At 43.3% G+C, this 18,092-nt stretch overlaps 1 protein-coding gene across 1 annotated transcript in view; it reads right to left on the reverse strand.

Moving 5' to 3' along the window:
- The window catches only part of CORO2A (coronin 2A), a 633,746-nt gene that overhangs the window by 253,226 nt on the left and 362,428 nt on the right, over nt 1-18,092 (reverse strand). The window contains exon 8 of the mRNA XM_069626393.1: nt 11,702-11,798. Within this exon, the coding sequence (XP_069482494.1) occupies nt 11,702-11,798 (97 nt within the window). The remainder of the gene's footprint in view (nt 1-11,701; nt 11,799-18,092) is intronic.

Raw genomic sequence — 18,092 nt, forward strand, 5'->3', positions numbered from 1 at the left:
TCATTCACGGGTTCCAAACATTCCACTGTCAGGGCAAACCAATGTTTCTGTAGGGTTTTCTGGCACACCAGTTGTTTGTCCAGTTTCTTTGCCGGTACGCATTTCTCTGGGTCCCTTTATGGACCACTGTCCATTTCTGTTGACTTCGCATTGTGGAGAGAACTTGCTGGGTTTGAATCTGTTAAAAGAATTAAATGCAGTGATTTATTGTTCTTCTGATTGAGTGCGCTTGACGATTTCACCACAGCAATTTTCTGTCTCGGAATTCTTCCCTAGACCTTTCCCACCAGAATTTATTAATGCACCAGAGAGCTTATGGGCTGTTGACGACAATGATATTGGTGTTTTACAGATTGAACCTTTTAAGATAGTTTTGAAACATGGAATTGAGCTGCCACGCATTCCCCAGTATAAGATTTCAGTTGAGGGCGAGCGAGCTTTGAAATGCATTGTTTCCAATTTTGTGCGTCGCGGGGTGATTGAAGAAATTTCAGGAAGTTTGTGGAATAGTCCGATTTGACCCGTGTACAAGAAAGGCGATAATGCAATTCCATTCCGTTTCATAATTGATTTACGTGCCATTAAAAAGTCGTCGCTCCACAATTTCCAATTGTGCCTGATGTAACGACAATCCTAAGCATGATTCCAGCTACAGCTACTTACTTTAGTGTGGTGGATCTAAAGAATGCTTTCTTTAGTATTCCTATACACATGGATAGTAGATACTTGTTCGTGTTCACCTTAGGGGGACGCTCGTTCACATTTACTTGTGCACCTCAAAGGTACACAGAGAGTCCTAGCATCTATAGTAGGGCTTTGAAAGAACAACTTGATACCCTTGAATTGCCCTCTACTTGTACATTGCTTCAGTATGTTGATTACTTGCTCTTAGCTGCTGACTCTGAGAGCGCCTGTAAGGAGGGCACTGTGTTATTGCTTATCCATCTAGCTAAGCATGGTCACAAAGCTTCGCTTAAAGAATTTCAATATTGTTGCCAGGAGGTCGCCTATTTAGGCTATCTCATGTCAAGGGAGGGAAGAAGATTGACATCTGAAAGAATAAAACACATTTCTGGCATGTCTGTCCCAAATACACAGAAGGAAGTTAGAGCCTTGATAGGTACGGCTTCTTACTGTAGGTTGTGGATCCCAAATTTTTCAATAGTGATCAAACCGATGTTGGCTTTGACAAAGAAGGGCATTTCTTCGCCATTGCCATGGAACGCGGAACACCGCAATCGTTTGATTTGCTTAAGACTGCTTTATGCTCTGCACCAGTTTTGGGCACACCAAACTATGAAAAGGCCTTTGTGTTGCTTGTGCATGAATGTGATGGATGTGCTTTGGTTGTATTAATGCAGGAACATGGAGGGAAGAATAGGCTGTGCGGTTACTTTTCTTCCGCCCTTGATCCTGTAGCAGGCGCTTTGCCAAGACATTTGCGTGCTGTAACTGCTGCTGCGTCTGTAAAACAGAGTGAGGGAATGGTCCTAGGCCATGATCTAACCCTGATGGTGCCTCACTCTGTAGATGTTCTACTGAACCGAACCCAAACGCAACACCTCACTTCTGCACGGTTGACAAGGTATGAATTGATCTTGTTTGCTCCTCACATTCAAATTAAGAGGTGTTGTGTTCTTAATCCGGCTGAGCTCCTACCTTTCCCGCAAGATACTACTTGCGGCGATGAAGAGTCACATGACTGTTTGTATACTACCGAACAAGAAACAAAGGGTAGAATTGATTTGAAAGACACTCCTTTGGATAATCCACAAGGAGAGCAGTTCTGTGATGGCTCCTGCTTCAAACTTCCGGATGGTACATCCACAGCTGCTTATGCAATCACCACATTAAGCACAGTCGTGGAAACCAAGAGAATCACGCATAATTCTGTGCAGGCCGCAGAGATTATAGCATTGACCCGAGCTTGTGAACTTTCCAACGGGCTTGCAGTAAATATATATACTGATAGTCAGTATGCCTTTGGTGTGGTTGACAACTTTGAGAGACTTTGGTCAGAGAGATGGTTCCTAACTTCACATGGCACTAAAATCCAACATGGCTCCCTAATAGTACAACTACTCTCAGCGCTTGCGCTCCCTACTCAGTTAGCAGTTATGAAATGTGCAGCACATCGAAAGATTAAAGATGACATAGGGAAAGGGAATGCTTTCGCTGATCAGATAGCTAGACAAACTGCTACCGATTACCTTACGGAGATGTATGTTTCAAGGGAGACTGTAAATGCTTATGCAATGGATGAGGGTGTTGGGTCTGTATGGGATATCCAAGCCGATGCCACGTTAGAAGAATCCAAGAGGTGGGCTGAAGGCGTGGGGAAACTTGATGATGACGGGTGTTGGGTGGACATAGCGGAAGGGAAATGGCTACTCCCTGACGCATATATAATGATGATGGTCATCATGGCCCATGGTCCTACGCATGTATGTGCGCAGAAGATGACAAAATGTTAGAGAAAGTTTGGGCAAATGACAAAATTTCAAAAATTGCTCAGCGCTACGTCCAGGATTGCATGATTTGCCTACAACACAATGTGGGAAAGGGTACAGTAACTCCAAGGGGACGTTTTGAGCCACCCTCTGTCCCCTTTGAAGTTATCCACTTTGACTTTATTGAAATGGAACGATGTGACAATAAAAAATATGTGCTGGTGGTCATCTGCGCTTTTAGTAAATGGGTTTAGGCTTTGCCCGTTAAAGATGCTACAGCCATGACTACTGCAAAAACCATGTTAAAGGAATACTGCCCGTGGTTCGGGCTACCAAGAGTCATCAGTCGGACAATGGTCCACATTTTGTCGCTGCTGTAATTCTGCAGATATGTGCAGCATTGCAAATTGGCAAACGGTTCCATTCGGTCAGACATGCTCAGAGCACCGGACTAGTAGAAAGACACAACGGTATCATCAAGAACAATCTTGCTAAAACGTGTGCCGGCACCAAACTAAAATGGCCGGACGCCTTACCGATCGTGTTATTATCCATGCGTACAACCCCTCAAACTAAGACTGGGATCTCTCCATTTGAGGTGGTAATGGGGAGACCTGCCAATATTTGGAACCTTCCTACATGCAATTCATTGAGAAATGTTGAAAATGTATTACTTTCAGATTATTGCAGCCAGTTGACTAAAAACCTGTATTTGATTTATCACCAGGTATGAGAAGCTTTACCTGTGTAATACGAGGGCCCGGGCCACAGTATATGGCCTGGGAGTTGGGTGCTCATCAAGGCATTTGAGCGCTCTTCCTGCCTTGCACCTCGCTAGCGTGGGCCGTTCCAGGTCCTGTTGGTCAGCCAAACAGCAGTGCGCGTCACTGGAAGAAAGAACTGGATCCACACGTCCCACGTCAAGAAACTTCCTCACCCAGTGCCACACGTTACAGAAGAAACAGAACCCCTCGCTAATGATTCAACCAATGATCCCAAAGCAGTAAATAGCGCCGAGAGTGTGTCAGAGAATCTCTCTGAGCCTGTGAGGCTTGGGGAAGCTGCCATTTTGTCTCCACACTCTCCAAAGGTTTTGTATCCAGAAACTGCTGTTCCAAATTCGGCATCTTCACTTGTCTCTGATACGTTGCAGCCAGCGGGAAGTGACGACACATTGTTTCCGGATCACGCAGTACCGGGAAAAGTAAGGTACAATCTGCGTGCAAGAAAATAGACTTACGGCACCGTTTTGCTGTGCATCTGATAGACTTACGGCACAGTTCGGCTGTGCATTTGAAGAAGAAAAGGATCATCGAGGGCTTGTTTTTGCCCAAATTTGAGAAAGCGGATTCTGTTGGCTAGGGTTGCTGAGGGACTAGGAAGTCGCGGGACCGGGAGGTCGCCAGCAACGAACATTGGGGGTATCCGTGTGAAGACTACAATGCATGCTACCGCTACCGCTCGTATGGGACTTGTAAATGAGGGGGTGACCAACCGGGACAATGGACAAAATGCCTGGGCCCCGAAAACATATTGCTGTGTTTTTATAATGACATTTGGGTTTTTAATAGTTGTTGCCTTAGGGTTGTGGTACCTTGAGGAAACTCATTCTTTAGAATTTTGGTTACCTACTGAAAGTATACCTACTGTTCCTACTCCCTTTGTACATTTGCATACTCTGTCCCCTAGGGACTCTCAGCATAGACAAAGGTACCACAATAATACTCTGCTACTTATGAATGCTCCGCATGCCATTTTTAATAAGTTTAACTGGTGGGTCTGCTCACATTTACCCCAACACGGGGATAAGGGGCTAGGTTGGTATATTCATCCTTTACCTCTGACAACTGCTTGCTATGCTTCTCTTAGAGCACTGTTCTTTGGCCGTTGGAATGATAGCATCTCAGGGAATTTTGATGGCACCAATTTGAATACTTTTGAGAAACGTGTTTTGACTCCACTCGCTTTTCACAAAAAGGAGTAAACCTAACGTTGCTTCTATTAGGCCTTCTGACAGACTGTCTCGTCCTTTCCAATCTTTGATTTCCTTTAAGATGGCTCAGATAGGCAATAAGGATGCCATGCCTCCTTCTTACACTGGTAATCATAGCCCCGAGTCAGTTTCTTTTTGCATACAGAGGAATGGAACTCAGTCAATGGGAGATTTTCTAGGTTGTGCCAACGTTGCAAATTTGACTGGAGAAAACAGACCTTTGTATGTAGGCGAACCCATCTACTTTGTCTGTGGTAATGTAGAATTCCCATGGTTGCCTAGGGATTGGCAGGGAACCTGTTATTTAGGGATCCTGTTACCTGGGGTGTTTATAGCTAGTACAAAAGAAGTTTCAAAGGCTCGACCACGGCGGGACGAGAATGGTGACACCCCAGCACAAATCTTGGGGGATATAGCAAAATCAGTTGGGCCATTTTGGGGGCAGATAGCGAATTCCGAAGATATCAGAAGACTAGCGAGAGTACTGGAGAGAACCATCAACCGGACCACGGACATACTCTATAATATGACGTTAGAACAGAAGGCGATAAGACTAGTAGCACTTCAAAACCGGATGGCATTAGATGTCATTCTGGCTGAACTTGGTGGAGTGTGTAAATTAGTGGGGTCCGCTTTCTGTGTTTTTGTACCAGATTCCTCCCCAACCATCTTCAATGCAATACAGAATCTGCACGTCCTTAGTTCAGAAGTGCATGTTCCCGACGGAAATTGGGATCTTAGCACTTGGTTCTGGGACTTTTTGAGATCTTGGGGTTGGAAGGTACTTTCAGTCTTGCTGATTATTTTGAGAATCTTGTTGTTTCTTTGTTGCTGTATTCAGTGTCTACCTGGTATATGTTCGAAGGTTCGATAGGACATAAAGTGTATGCCCCAGATAAAACTTCCAAAGAATATGTGTTGAAAGAAATTTTAGCGAATTACCTAATGGCAATAGATATTTCCGACAGTGATTCAGGGTGCATGGACGATGATGCATGGAGTTACTTGCAAGGAGATCCAAAGTAGTTTTAGCACTTGGCATAGGCCAAAAGGAGGGTTTGTCAAATGAGAAATTATATCGCGCCTCCTATCACAATAAATATATGTATATTGGCCTACGCCAAGCTGCCCATAAGTCGCTTGCGAAGGAATCCATGTAGCAAGGTCCTGACCTTAGAATCAATGTAAGCCGCCATTTTAGGTGAATACGCCATTTTAGGTTCGCTTTGTAAAAGTCACCCTGTGAGTTAAAATGGTGGACGATGTCATTCCAAAATACAACATGGCCGTCTTGACCTCTGTACGTAGCTAATATGTAACTTGCCTCCAGGCCACTTGTTGAGGTCATGAACTGAGACCTTGTCCTTCGTTGACCTGTGTGTAAAGGATTACTCGTGCAATGTAACTAATCCACGAGTATACGATAAGAACAATGTATTCAAATAGTGAACGTAGAACACTTGTTTAGCTATATTGTATTAATGTTTAAGAAGACCTACATGGAAAATCCCAGAATACACAGTTGCTGTATAGGCTTGTTGATATATTTATTAAAAAAGCAAAACAGTTATATGCGGATGTGTGAGACTTGGCATGAACCCTTGATCGGTGATGTATTAGTGGAATATTAACCCGAAGTGGGGCTGGACATTGTGCTCACAAAAAGTATTAAAAAAACAATGCATTCTAAAATACAGCATCTCTCACTGAACACATTGAACCACGCTGGAGTTCGTTGTGTTGCACTGAGGGCCGATAGCTATCTGATTTTTGCTCTGATCTTAGTAACTGGATTCAGTATAAAATAAAGTACTTTGTATGTTCCTTTGTAACCTGTGTTCGGTGTGTTTCCTTTTGGGGTACTCAGCCTCGATATTTTGATTTTTTTTTCACAGATGTACATGTTATAAATAGAGGTTATCAATGGACGCAATAAGAATTGTCTTATTGACCTTCGAAGGATGAAACACTGGGTCAGCCTTATCAAAATTCAAGCCTGTGACTGAGATCACACATATTGCTGAGGTAGGCCATCAACCACGCAGAACCAGGTTGCCATAATTCTCTTGACTGTTAAGGGATATCGTGTTGCTCATATCTGAACAACCCACGCCAATCTTTCTCTAAATAATACATGTAAGTAGGTCAAATAGTATCTCATGGAAAATCAGTGCAATTCCCGTATACATACACAGATGTTAAATGTATCGAAGGAAAACAGTATACTGTAGAGAACAACATATATGCATTTTTATTCCATGTCTTTTGCAGATATGCATTCTGTGTTGGACCCTTTTGCCCTCTCAATCATGCCTTCTTTTTAACCAAACATGTTTCCATAACACCTTCCTGTAGTTTGACTGGTTGATTTACCGTGCAGCTTGGTGCTTTTCATATCAGCGTGTTAGGGGAGTTTTCCTAATGTCCACTTGAGGTAAGACTTCATACAACTATCCCTTGGTATACAGGTCCTCAACTCTTATTACAAGTCGGTGCTACCCAAAGGTAGAATGGTGGGGCAGCCATGTTTATCATAGGAGGAAGATGTGAGCTGTACTGAACCCAGTAAGTACAATAGTCCAAAGAAACTCTTACAGAGTAATTGTTACATTAAAAATATACATTTATTCTTATTTACACAAGGAAGGTAGATAAATACTTATTTCACTAGCCAACACACATAGGATTTTTTAATGATACTTTTTAAAGGTGATTACTTCAATAGTAGTTGCTCGCAGTTACAATTGTTACAGAGTTTGACACTAATGACAGTTCTGTCGTATTATCGGTACTTCAGCAAAACCACATAAGATAAAGTCTTTAGGAACTAAAAAGGTTGGTTATACACACAGCAACACAGATCAATGTTCTAGAGACAATTTTACTAGCTTCGAATGCTTTTAAAGTCCAATCCCTAACCATATGAAAATGTCAGTGTAGGAGTGAAGCTTAAGTCTTACGAAGCAGCAGAATAGCAAAAGTTCCACAGGATACTTTCAGGATCTAGGATAAAATACTTGAATACAAACTTGGGTCAGAGGTAGAGTGGACACCTCTTCATGCAACTCCAGTCATTCTGCAGCAACTTCTCGGTTCGAGGTATGTTACACCTTTCACCCTTCACACCTTCAGTTCAGGGTCATACGCTTCTCCAAGCAACGAGTTGGTGGTAAATCTCTTTCTTCGGCTGGGTCCTCCCTCTGGAACAGCCTCCCTGCCTCCCTGAAACTGGAGGAGAATCCTCTTTGGTTCCGGAAGCAACTCATAACCTTTCTCTTTGCTTCTGCCTTTTCTCCTCCTCTCCCTGGCTAACTTCCTGGCTGGCACTGAATTTGCACTGGTTACCTGGTCACCCCCTGATCTCGGGCCCAGGTCCCCTCCCCTCCCAGTCACATACCTGCACTGCCCTCCTGGCAAACCCTGCACTTGGGGACTGTTTCTGTATCCTACAGTACCACTACCAGCACTTGACACGGCACCTGGTGTCAGCACTTATCCTTGCACTTGCCACCTGCTGGCCGTACTTTTACCTACTGTTTAATTTTGTTTTCTTTACCCCATGTACTGCACTGTCCCCTTCCCTTTCTCCCTCGCACTTCTCCTCCTTCACCTTCCCATGCACTTGCGCGATCTAAATGACACCTGGCCTAGTAGGATCGTTGTCTGTCCTCCCTCTGTTCCCCCTCCCTTGCCTCGTCGCGCCTTGAAACACTTGTGTATAGGTGCGTTATAAATGCCATATCATATCATATCACCCCACAGTACCTTAGGTTAGAAGAAATTAAACATAGCTGAATTCTCCTCTGTGCAGCTGTGATGGACCCGGTCTCCTGATCTTTGGTCTGGCGACAAAAGTATGGACTATGAATGGGATGCATCTGGAGCAGTCTCAAGAGAGGATCCTTGGCACAGATTTCTTCAGTCGTCTTGGTCGGTCTGCTGTTTTGCACCTTTTTCTCAGCACCCACAAAGGACATCGCTTCTGAAGTCCTGAACTCTGGTGAGGGGACTTAGATGAGTTGGATCGTGCCTCTGGAGGTCTAACTGCAGCTCAGCAAAGTTCTGGATGGATTCGGCCTTGCAAAGAAATTGTTCTACATATGAGTCGGAGGTCTCCTGGTATTCAAGTCCTGCAGCTCTTGAAAGGCACATCACCTCGGGAGATGGCTCAATTTGTAGTTTGTCTCAGGGCTGGTTGGTCCCACCAGCCAAAGGGAAGGAGTCGTCCACTTCGGAGCTCCTCTGTCAATTAAAATATGGGGTCAGGACAGCAGTGGGCACTTCACGGTGATTGGAACAGTCTGCAGGCTTCTCTGATCATCTTCAGCTTTGGTTCCTCTGTTCCAGTTGTCGACTTGCCTTTCACCTCAGGTACCTCACCTTTTATTAAGTTTTCCCACACACCCCTCTGCAAACTCTCAGCATTTTACAGGAAGGGCCGGTGACTGTCCAATCAGGATAGCCTGCCCCGCCAGTGGGAACTGGTCCCATTCATGCACTCTTGTCAGACAAAGGGCAAAGGAGAACTCTACCACTTCCTGCCTGCCCAGACACATTGGAGCCTAGGCGGGACCCAAGGGTTCCCGACTAAGACAAAACAAACACACAGACCTCCCCCTCTCAGAATGGTAGAAGGTCTAACACAAGACAACCACATGAGAAATAGTGAAAAAAGAAAGTAGCTACCATGTTAGAACATAGGTGACCCTATTGTGCACAACCAAGACTGTGAATACAGTCTGCGGTAAAAAATAGTACAATTGTTGGTAGAACACATCCACTGCCAGAGCCAAAACTGTAGGGCGTCATTGTGACTATAAAGTTACAGTAGCAGAGAGAAGGGGGACACTAGGCAGAGGCGTTGCTAGTGGGGGCTAAGGGGGATATAGCTGCAGGTCTTTTGGTTGTAGCCACGGATAGAATCTGAGGGGCTACAATCAAAAGGCTAGCTAGCCCCGAGTACCAACATCCCGACATTAGCGTAGCCCCAGATCTTTTCCAGACCTAGCAACACCCCTGACACTAGGTATCCCCTTTGCACTCCATATAAGGTGGTGTGTGCTAATATCTCATTGTATAAAGTTTTAGGAAGGATATAAAGTAGCCCTATATCCTTAAGAACTGTAGTTAGTAAGGATAAAGAAAGAATCTCAAAGAAGAACCCAAGGGGTTCCCAGCAACACTGCACATAAGGTGCTGTGTGCTCCACACGTTTAACACAGATGCCTTTAAAGAGATTTGGAGGAAATCAGACAACATAGAAAAGGTCAAACACAGAGAACAGAGTTCCAAACGTCAGAGCAAATAATGAATGAATGAATGAGGGGAAAAAGGCTACGTTCATTCAGGACACAAAGAAAAAGGTCCAGAAGTCCAGCAACAAGTGCCGGGCGTCTCATAAAAAGAGCATAACAATGAGAAATCTCCATAACAGAGCTAACTATGTAGGAAGCTAATGATGGGAAGGGAGGAGATGTATTACCTACATTGCAAACTGTAGGAATCCTGGACTCAAATCCTGGCTTCTGTACTTAAACAAACTATGTAATTGATGGCAAACCACTTTACATCAGTGTGTCTGATTTTCCGTACTTGCACACACTATTATCACGTAGAAGTGTTTTAGGCCTGCACTACCAAAAAGAGTCTCATGTGCTTTGCTGAACAGGAGACAATTGAAAGCCCCTTGTGTCCTTAGAGTATATTCCTATTATTCAATGTTTAATTCATACCGACAATGCAGTCATACATTCACATCAACAGGGCCAGATTCACACATGTTTTAAGTTGTGTGTGTGCAGGGCACACTCCAGTGGACACAGCACCAGCAGTTTGCATTTGTGCGATTCACTTGTGAATCGCACATGAATGCATAGTGTGGGGAACGACAAAGGGGAGTGCCTAATCAGCTTCAGATCGGTGGCATTTAACTGTGCGCCTAGCCCCCCCTCGCCCCTGCCTCCTGGAACAGAAAAAAAACAAAACGCTGTCACGAATGGAACCTGGCGGCATTGATCTCAAAACAGAAACATCATGCAGTCTCCAAAAGCGATATCTTTTACATTTCCACCTCCTTTACCGAATATATTTGCAGTGATCGGTCAGTTGAAGGCCATGAACGTCAATTCACTCCCTAACAGCCAAGACCATCCGCTCCACCGCGAAAGACCCCTCCGGGAATGAGGGCCTTGCAAGGTGGCTCTGCGAGTACAGATATGCCTGGGCAAAGGGGCCCCAAGTCTCTGCACCCACATATCTGGGTGAATTGTTTCGAAAGACCTTCTCCAAGGCATACAAAATAAACACAAATATAGTGATTGGATATTAATAGTAAAAGGTTAGAAGCGCTGAATAGAGCAGAAATTCCTCCGAAAACTTGTAAGCTAAAGATATAGGGCCTGATTTACAAATTGTTTTCCAGTGGGATTTCCGATACGAAAAGACTTCTGTAAATCAGCCCCATGCTGAGAAATGCATCCAGTGCGACATCACGCAATCATGCGTGACCAATAATGTCAGCAGAGGCAAAAACACGTTTGGCTTCTCATGGTCAATAATATTTCACTACTTTGCAGGCATACGGGGCATCTGTCCCGGGAGGATAGCTCAGGGGCAACGTGCTCGCCTTGCAAACAATACGACACAGAGCAACACTGTTTCGATCCCCGGTTCTGCGCTTAGAAACCTCTGGGTTTTAAGGGCGTTGTAAATAACCTATCATATCATATCATTTGCATTGTGAGATGAAAAGCGCTCTCGGGGGAGACTGCCTCCACAAACGCCTTCCCTTGCAATGTCACTGAAACTCAGCCTTAGAGTATTAATGAGCCAGACCAATGAGAGACCCTCTACTGAGAACGAAGAAAGAGCATGTACCTGTCCTCTGGAAGGCACCCAGTCAAGAGAGTCTGAAATCAACTTTCAGCTCACCGTGCCTCACCAAAGAAGAAATATCCATGTGCGTATCAGCCGGTTCCCCATGGGTCAAACGGGTCTTTGGAGTGTTCTTGTGGCGTATTGATCTTTTTGCTTTTTAGATCTCTTTGCAAAGCGTGGCATCCACTCTGAGATGCGGCTTATTAGAGACACGTAAAAAAAAAACATGCATAAATACATACCACAGAGAAATCAACACAATTCAACTAAGTACAAGCTCACATACAGGGGATGGGCACAACTGTTATCTCTTCATTTTACAATTCATGGCCAAGGCTGAAGAAACGTAGCCTTGACAGCTTCTCGCAAGCCATAAACTCACCAATCCCTTTCTGAGGTAAAGATGTTCGAAAGTCTGTCAGGTAGTTCATGTAAGGCTTCTCAGTGCTTATTTCATAATATCTGACGTTCCCATCTCCCTGCAGAAAACAAGGAAATAGGAAGAACATGGCATTTCTGTCAGTAGCACAATGGGATTTTATTATTTGGAATAAGATACCAATATTTCATATCCATCTAATTTGCTATTACAATGTATTACTACCAATGAGCATATTTTACAGGAATCACCCAAAAAGCTAGCAAATAAAATGCTGAATGGGAGATTTGGCTGAATTTCGGCCATTCGAAAAGTTCAGAACGGCCGAAAGTTTGACCAAATCCCCCATTCGGTGCTAAGGGCTGCACCCTTGTTCACTATATTGTAAGAAGGGGTTGCAGGCGTGTCCTCCGCCCAAAAAAAAAAGGAAAGGACCCTGCGGTGCTGGTTCCAGATCACAGAAGTGAAAGTGAACAGGCATTGCAGGGACACAGCCAGTCGGCGGCACACAGCCAAGTGTGCCGCCGCAAACTAAGTAGGGGGGTGGGTCTGGGTGGGAGTGGGGGAAGTCCGAAAAGTTCAAGGGAGAAAAGACCGAAGGCTATTTCGGAAAAATAATCTTCGGTCTTTTCTCCCTCCAAAATTTCCATCACGTGCTTCCATCCCAGATCCATTTTACATATACATTGATCAATGAGAAGGAAAACAGATGGCAGATACAAATTTGCCAACACGCGTGATCTGTGGTGCTGCAAATATCCACAGGCTCTCTGCCCAGTCTCCGTCCAAGTGGAAAAGAAAAGGAATTGGTAGTTATTGCAGACACTTTGCACTGATACAAGTGCAATTAGCACTGGGGCAAACATTGCCCCAGTGAAAAAGTGTATTGAAGGAATATGTTTTTTGCAGTAGGGCAATGTTTTTGCCGTAGTGCTGCTTGCAATTGCACCAGTGCAAAGTTTCTGTAAAACTGGGTTTTGCATAGTTCTTGTGATCATGGAATTACATGATTGCACTTAAACATTTTAGTGCATTTTGTTCTTTTCAATAACATCTTTTCGTCCCCAGGCTTGGTTATTGTGGCTTGGTATTGATGCGGTTTTCTGATCCCTGGTTGCTTCTTTTGTTTTTGTTTAAATTGTGTTTGGTGTTTAGTTTCCAGCAATTCGATGTAATTTTCTTTAGGCATTGGTGGAGTTTGGCACTGGCTTTATCTCTTCTACACCAAACGCGTTTGGGTCAAACGCACTGTGAATGGGTTCAGTTTTCATGTAAAGCAAGTGAATATGTGTACATTACACTTTGTTTTCACCTTAAACAGTTTTTTCAACATCCAATATGAGCTTGAGAAATTGTATATTGCGTCACACATGTGCAGCCAAAGAGATTCATATTAAAAAGAGCACATTATTCGCCAATATGTGGAAGTGCAACCATTTTAGTCTAACTGTGCAACACTCAGTCTTTCGATTCTTCTGCCTTATTAAGTGGTTCTGTGAAATAACAAAGTGGGGAAAAATGACCTGGACTTACAATGAAGAGGTAAAGACGAGAAGGTATCACATCACTTTTTGTACACTCAAAAGATAAAAACGAACAAGATTGAAAAATCAATTTCTGTACACTCAAAAGATAAAAATGAACAAGATTAAAAAATCACCTATGGTACACTCACAGTAAATAAAATAGAAAAAGGGAAAGCATTTTTAAATGAAGAACGTTTTAACTGTTTCTGAAAATATATTTTGTCTGTCGAAAAGATATTTATTGTGTTGTTGCTGTGATATCATGTACACATACTCATGTAGTCCAGGCTTAACTCTGCTCTACTTCTCTCCATGCACCTCTTTCCACCCATGATAGCACATGTTCACGAGAGATGGTCGCTCCACCATCCCGCACCCCCAAGAACCTTTCCAACCTCCCTCCCCGACCCTCCTCTGCTCTAAACCATACTGCTCCTAGCCAGAGGGTTTTTTTTGTGTTTCAATTTTTTGTTACCATTTTCGTTGTCTTCATTCTTAGCTTAGTTATATTCAATATGTGTTTTGGTAACGTCTTTTTTTGCTCACTATTCTTTCATTTTTGGCCAGGCATGTTAAGTGTGTACTGATTATACTGCGGGGTGGAAGTGACTTGTATGGGAACACAGCTGGTATGCGGCCTAAGGGAAATATGAGGTCGGGTGGTCTCTCCACACAGATTACATACAATTTAAACATTGTTACACTATAACAATGTAAAGTACCCGAATCAGATTACAGGACACTTCCTAGCATTACTCAACTATTGCAAATAGAAAGAACACCGATTATTCCTCTGAAAAGAAGTGTTTAGCGCCATCCACGTCCGTGTGCCCAGAAGATATTACCCTCATGACTGTGTGACCTATATAGACTGGATTGGGCAAGTAGACAATCTTTGGAACACGGGATTTGTACCAGCCATCAAGCATACCTGCTAATGCATGAGCAGGAACGTTTTCATCTCATCTGAGCAAGAAGCCCTCTGGATGTAGCATCAGCTGAGACAGTGCTTACAAGGCCAAATGGAACCACTCCAAGAAGACACAGCAATGGAAACAGCTTTAGACAAGTATACTCCTACATTTGTTCTAAAGATGTGCAGTACTACTTGGGCCTATGCATTGCTACAGTTCCTTGATGAAAACCCGAGGCCTTCTCTTAACATTTCTCATGTATCACAGAGCAGCAGTGGAAGGAAAGGCCTGTGGCTAGAACCTCACCTCCATAGCTGTCAAGTCCAAGCTAATATAGAGCCCTAAGTATAGATAGTTCTGGATTTATGACATTTTCGGGACTTGCATGAGCATTGATGTCAGAATCCTGCATTCTTTGGGTGGAATCATTCAATAAAGTGAATCTGCCCATTGTGACTAAATGCCCTGCCTGGTCCTTGGGCTGACTGGTGGGCAGACGTATTTCATTTTTATTGATTTGGGTGGGTTAACTGCCCCATACCGCCTTTTAACTTTTATGTATTCCCTATCTTCCCACCCCCTCCGCTATATGCCCTTACCCAACCCCAATATTTATCTCGGCCAAACGTTTTCAGCAAAAAACTCTGGAAAAAAAAAAACGGGCGTTGAATGAACGTTGTACTGTCACCTGGACCATTTAGATGGTAATGTCTCCTTAAGGACCCTGGGGATGAATTTTGAAGAGGTTGTGAAAATTCTTTCCTGTGAAGAAATATTCCCAAACCTGCTAAACACTCATATAACCCAAACATACTTGGCAGTTTAGCCTGAATGAGAAACAAGCATCATTAGGGTGTATGTAGTGGCACAACCAGAGTGAAAAGGTTCCATGTAATTTGTATCCACGCAAAAAAAGTCGCCATGCAAGAATGCCTCCGTTTTTTCCGGCAATATTAGCACATGGCACCTGTGGGCACACCCCTGCAACCCTCACATTTTTTTTAATGGAGTGGGGGATCCCCTGAAATCCCTGCTCCCATTTACCCCATATATTATCCCCCAAAATAATGTTGCCTATCCTGTTTCCCAGCGACTATATGTATGGCGACATTATTTATGTGGATAATATTACCCGATACCAGTAAAAATGAGACGAGTCTCCTGTTTGTGCTAATATCTGAAAGCCGGCTGGGCAGGTTGAGATGTGGTCTGAGTGACTCACACTGGTGAAGTAGAGAGATACAACATGGAGAAGGAGAGCCAGCACAAGTGATTCACTCTCTGAGGAACCGATGCCAAAGTGGGTAACAAAGATGGCAGCCCCTATAATTAATTGATTGGCCACATCATGTATTTCCCAAAGAATAGACACACCTAACAAAATGTATTTCAGAGCATGTTTACCAAATCCAAACACTGAAATCCAATATTCCACGAGGTGAAACCACTTCCATAAGTAAGACTGCACTTATAGGCCTTTCAGAGCTATTAAAAGGGGAGAACTAACCCAGACAGTGTGCTGTTTTAAGTTGAAGGAGAGCTGGAGGTTTGGGCTGAAAGCAAAGAGAGTTGGAGCAGGAGCAGAGGTGGTGGAGTGAGATGGAGAAAAAGATTAAAGAGGAGGTTGGGAAAAATTAAGGGATCATGATTAGGCACATCAAAGTGTGAGGAAGATGTTTGGGTGAAGTCAAGAGGCGGTGAGGAGGAACAGGTTGGGAGACAGGAGGAGGAAAGATGGTACATAAGTAACATACAGAAGAAGATAGAGCAGCATCAGAAGATTGGAGGTATTACCCATAGGCAGCAGAAGGAGTTAGGTTGGAAGAAGGTGGGAGAAGGGGGAATGCCTGATCCTGAGGAGGGTGGGATTTCAAGTTGAACCTTAAGCCAAAAAGGGCGAGCCTGTCGAGGGTAGAGGAATGGTCATGAAGCGAAGTATCAATAAGGCACAGGAGTAGTGACTAGAAGAGAGTGAGACTATGAGGGGGTGAGACAACAAGGAGGACAGCAGCAGTGGGCAGGTGGCTGATAATATCAGGACTCTGAGATTCGGTTGGTGAAGGAGGACCTAGTAAACCACCTGTGGAAACCGTCTGTTTCTGAGTGGCGTGAGCTCAGACTAGCAGGGAAATTCCAACTCTGCATTAATCTCATTCCTGAAAAAAGCATGCGGCTGCACGCAATCCTGGAGACTGAGTGCAAGATGGACAGGGGCCGAAGAAACCCAGAAGTTGAAGAAATTAGGAAGAACAAAAAAGCTGGAATGTCAACTACACCTGAGGAGCTCCTTTAAGGGAGTGGTCACTAGAAACTTTGATCAGCCATGAAGTTTTCATCCTGTTTGATTGTAGTTTTAGTTATCTTTTCTTTGGCTCAATTCATTAGAACACCATGAAATAAACATGTCGAACTGACATTCTATTGTTTCTGCCTATTAATCCTTATGACGTCAGATCATTTGTCGGTGCAAACTAAATCCAGGAAAGCAATAGGATCCCCCACCTGGACACCTGTGTGTGTTGGAGTACTTTCAACAAGTTAGTAATATGGATGAATTCAAAACATTGAAAAAGTCAACTAATGATTTTCCTATTTGAGGACACATCACCATTAATTTGATTATTTTCTCAAAGATGACAAAAGTTAAAAACATCAAACATTCTTTTTGCGACCTGTCGCCTATAAACGTGCCTTGTGGTTAGTACACACGTGTTACCGAACAAAAAAACATTCCATACAAAGCATGTCAAAAGTACAATGTTAACATATAAGAGAACAAAACGTTCACAGGTCACACATCGTGAACAGAACAAACTGTTGTAATGATCTACATCTGGATTAACTCAATCAGTTTGTCCAATGTTTTTGTCACATAATTCCTTCACACGGATTTCTGTGACATGGATTGTATTCACGATGATACCTAATCTCATCCAAACGAGAGTCTGCAGACCTAATACTGACACTTTGCATTTCGGCTTTTCTCTTTCAGGGTACACCCTATACCATGTGTCCCTTCATCAAGTTTTTATATAGTGACCTTCATCAAGACTTGAGACGCTGCTTAATTGATGGGTTCCTTTCTGTTTTTCCCCTAATGATTCAGTGTATTGGTACTTGCCAGACCAGTATGGTGTTTCTGCGTTCTTTACAAAGGATGTATATGAATTGTTCGAACTACAATTGTTCGAATTACAATTGACCTTTGCACAATTGACCGAATTGTGAAGGTCAATTGTTACATATATGCGGGGGGAAACCCCCCGCAACCCCCCATTATATATATAAATATATATATACATATATATATATTACCAAACCAATATATATATATATATATATATATATATATATATATATGTATATATATATATATATATATATATATATATATATGTGCGGTCAATTGTGCAAAGGTCAATTTGGACCCTCGACTTTCGGTCAATTCGGTAATTCAAACAATTGTGTTGGAACAATTTGGGTAATACCCTTTACAAAATGTGGGCTCAAGTCTCCCACTCTATTCATCTATTTATGCGCAACCTTTATCAGGTGGCATGTATCATCATATTATGCTGTGGGGGGAAAGAACAGTATCCCATCTGGGATTGCATTGTAGTTTTTGAGTATTTCCAATGACTGCCCACTGTCCATGAAAATGAAGGCTGCCACTATCGATTGAAACATCCCTCATTACACTCTGGTGCATGCCATTTCAATCTGAGAATCCAGGATCTTATGTATAGAGAATTGCAGTATCAGAAACGTTGGCAAATTTATCCCATGAATTCTATAGCCATATCTTTCTGTAAATCGGCTCTAGCATATATTAGAACCCAGCCCGGTCACAGACTGCCTCAGCACCAGGCCAAACAACAAGCTGGACTTTCCATGGTGTGCGAAGCCTACTTCTTAACTCTCCCTGTTCCTGCCCGATGATACAGGACTTCAAAA

This window comes from Ambystoma mexicanum, chromosome 6p (assembly GCF_040938575.1).
Source record: "Ambystoma mexicanum isolate Mex_15411 chromosome 6p, UKY_AmexF1_1, whole genome shotgun sequence".
Taxonomy (NCBI): domain Eukaryota; kingdom Metazoa; phylum Chordata; class Amphibia; order Caudata; family Ambystomatidae; genus Ambystoma; species Ambystoma mexicanum.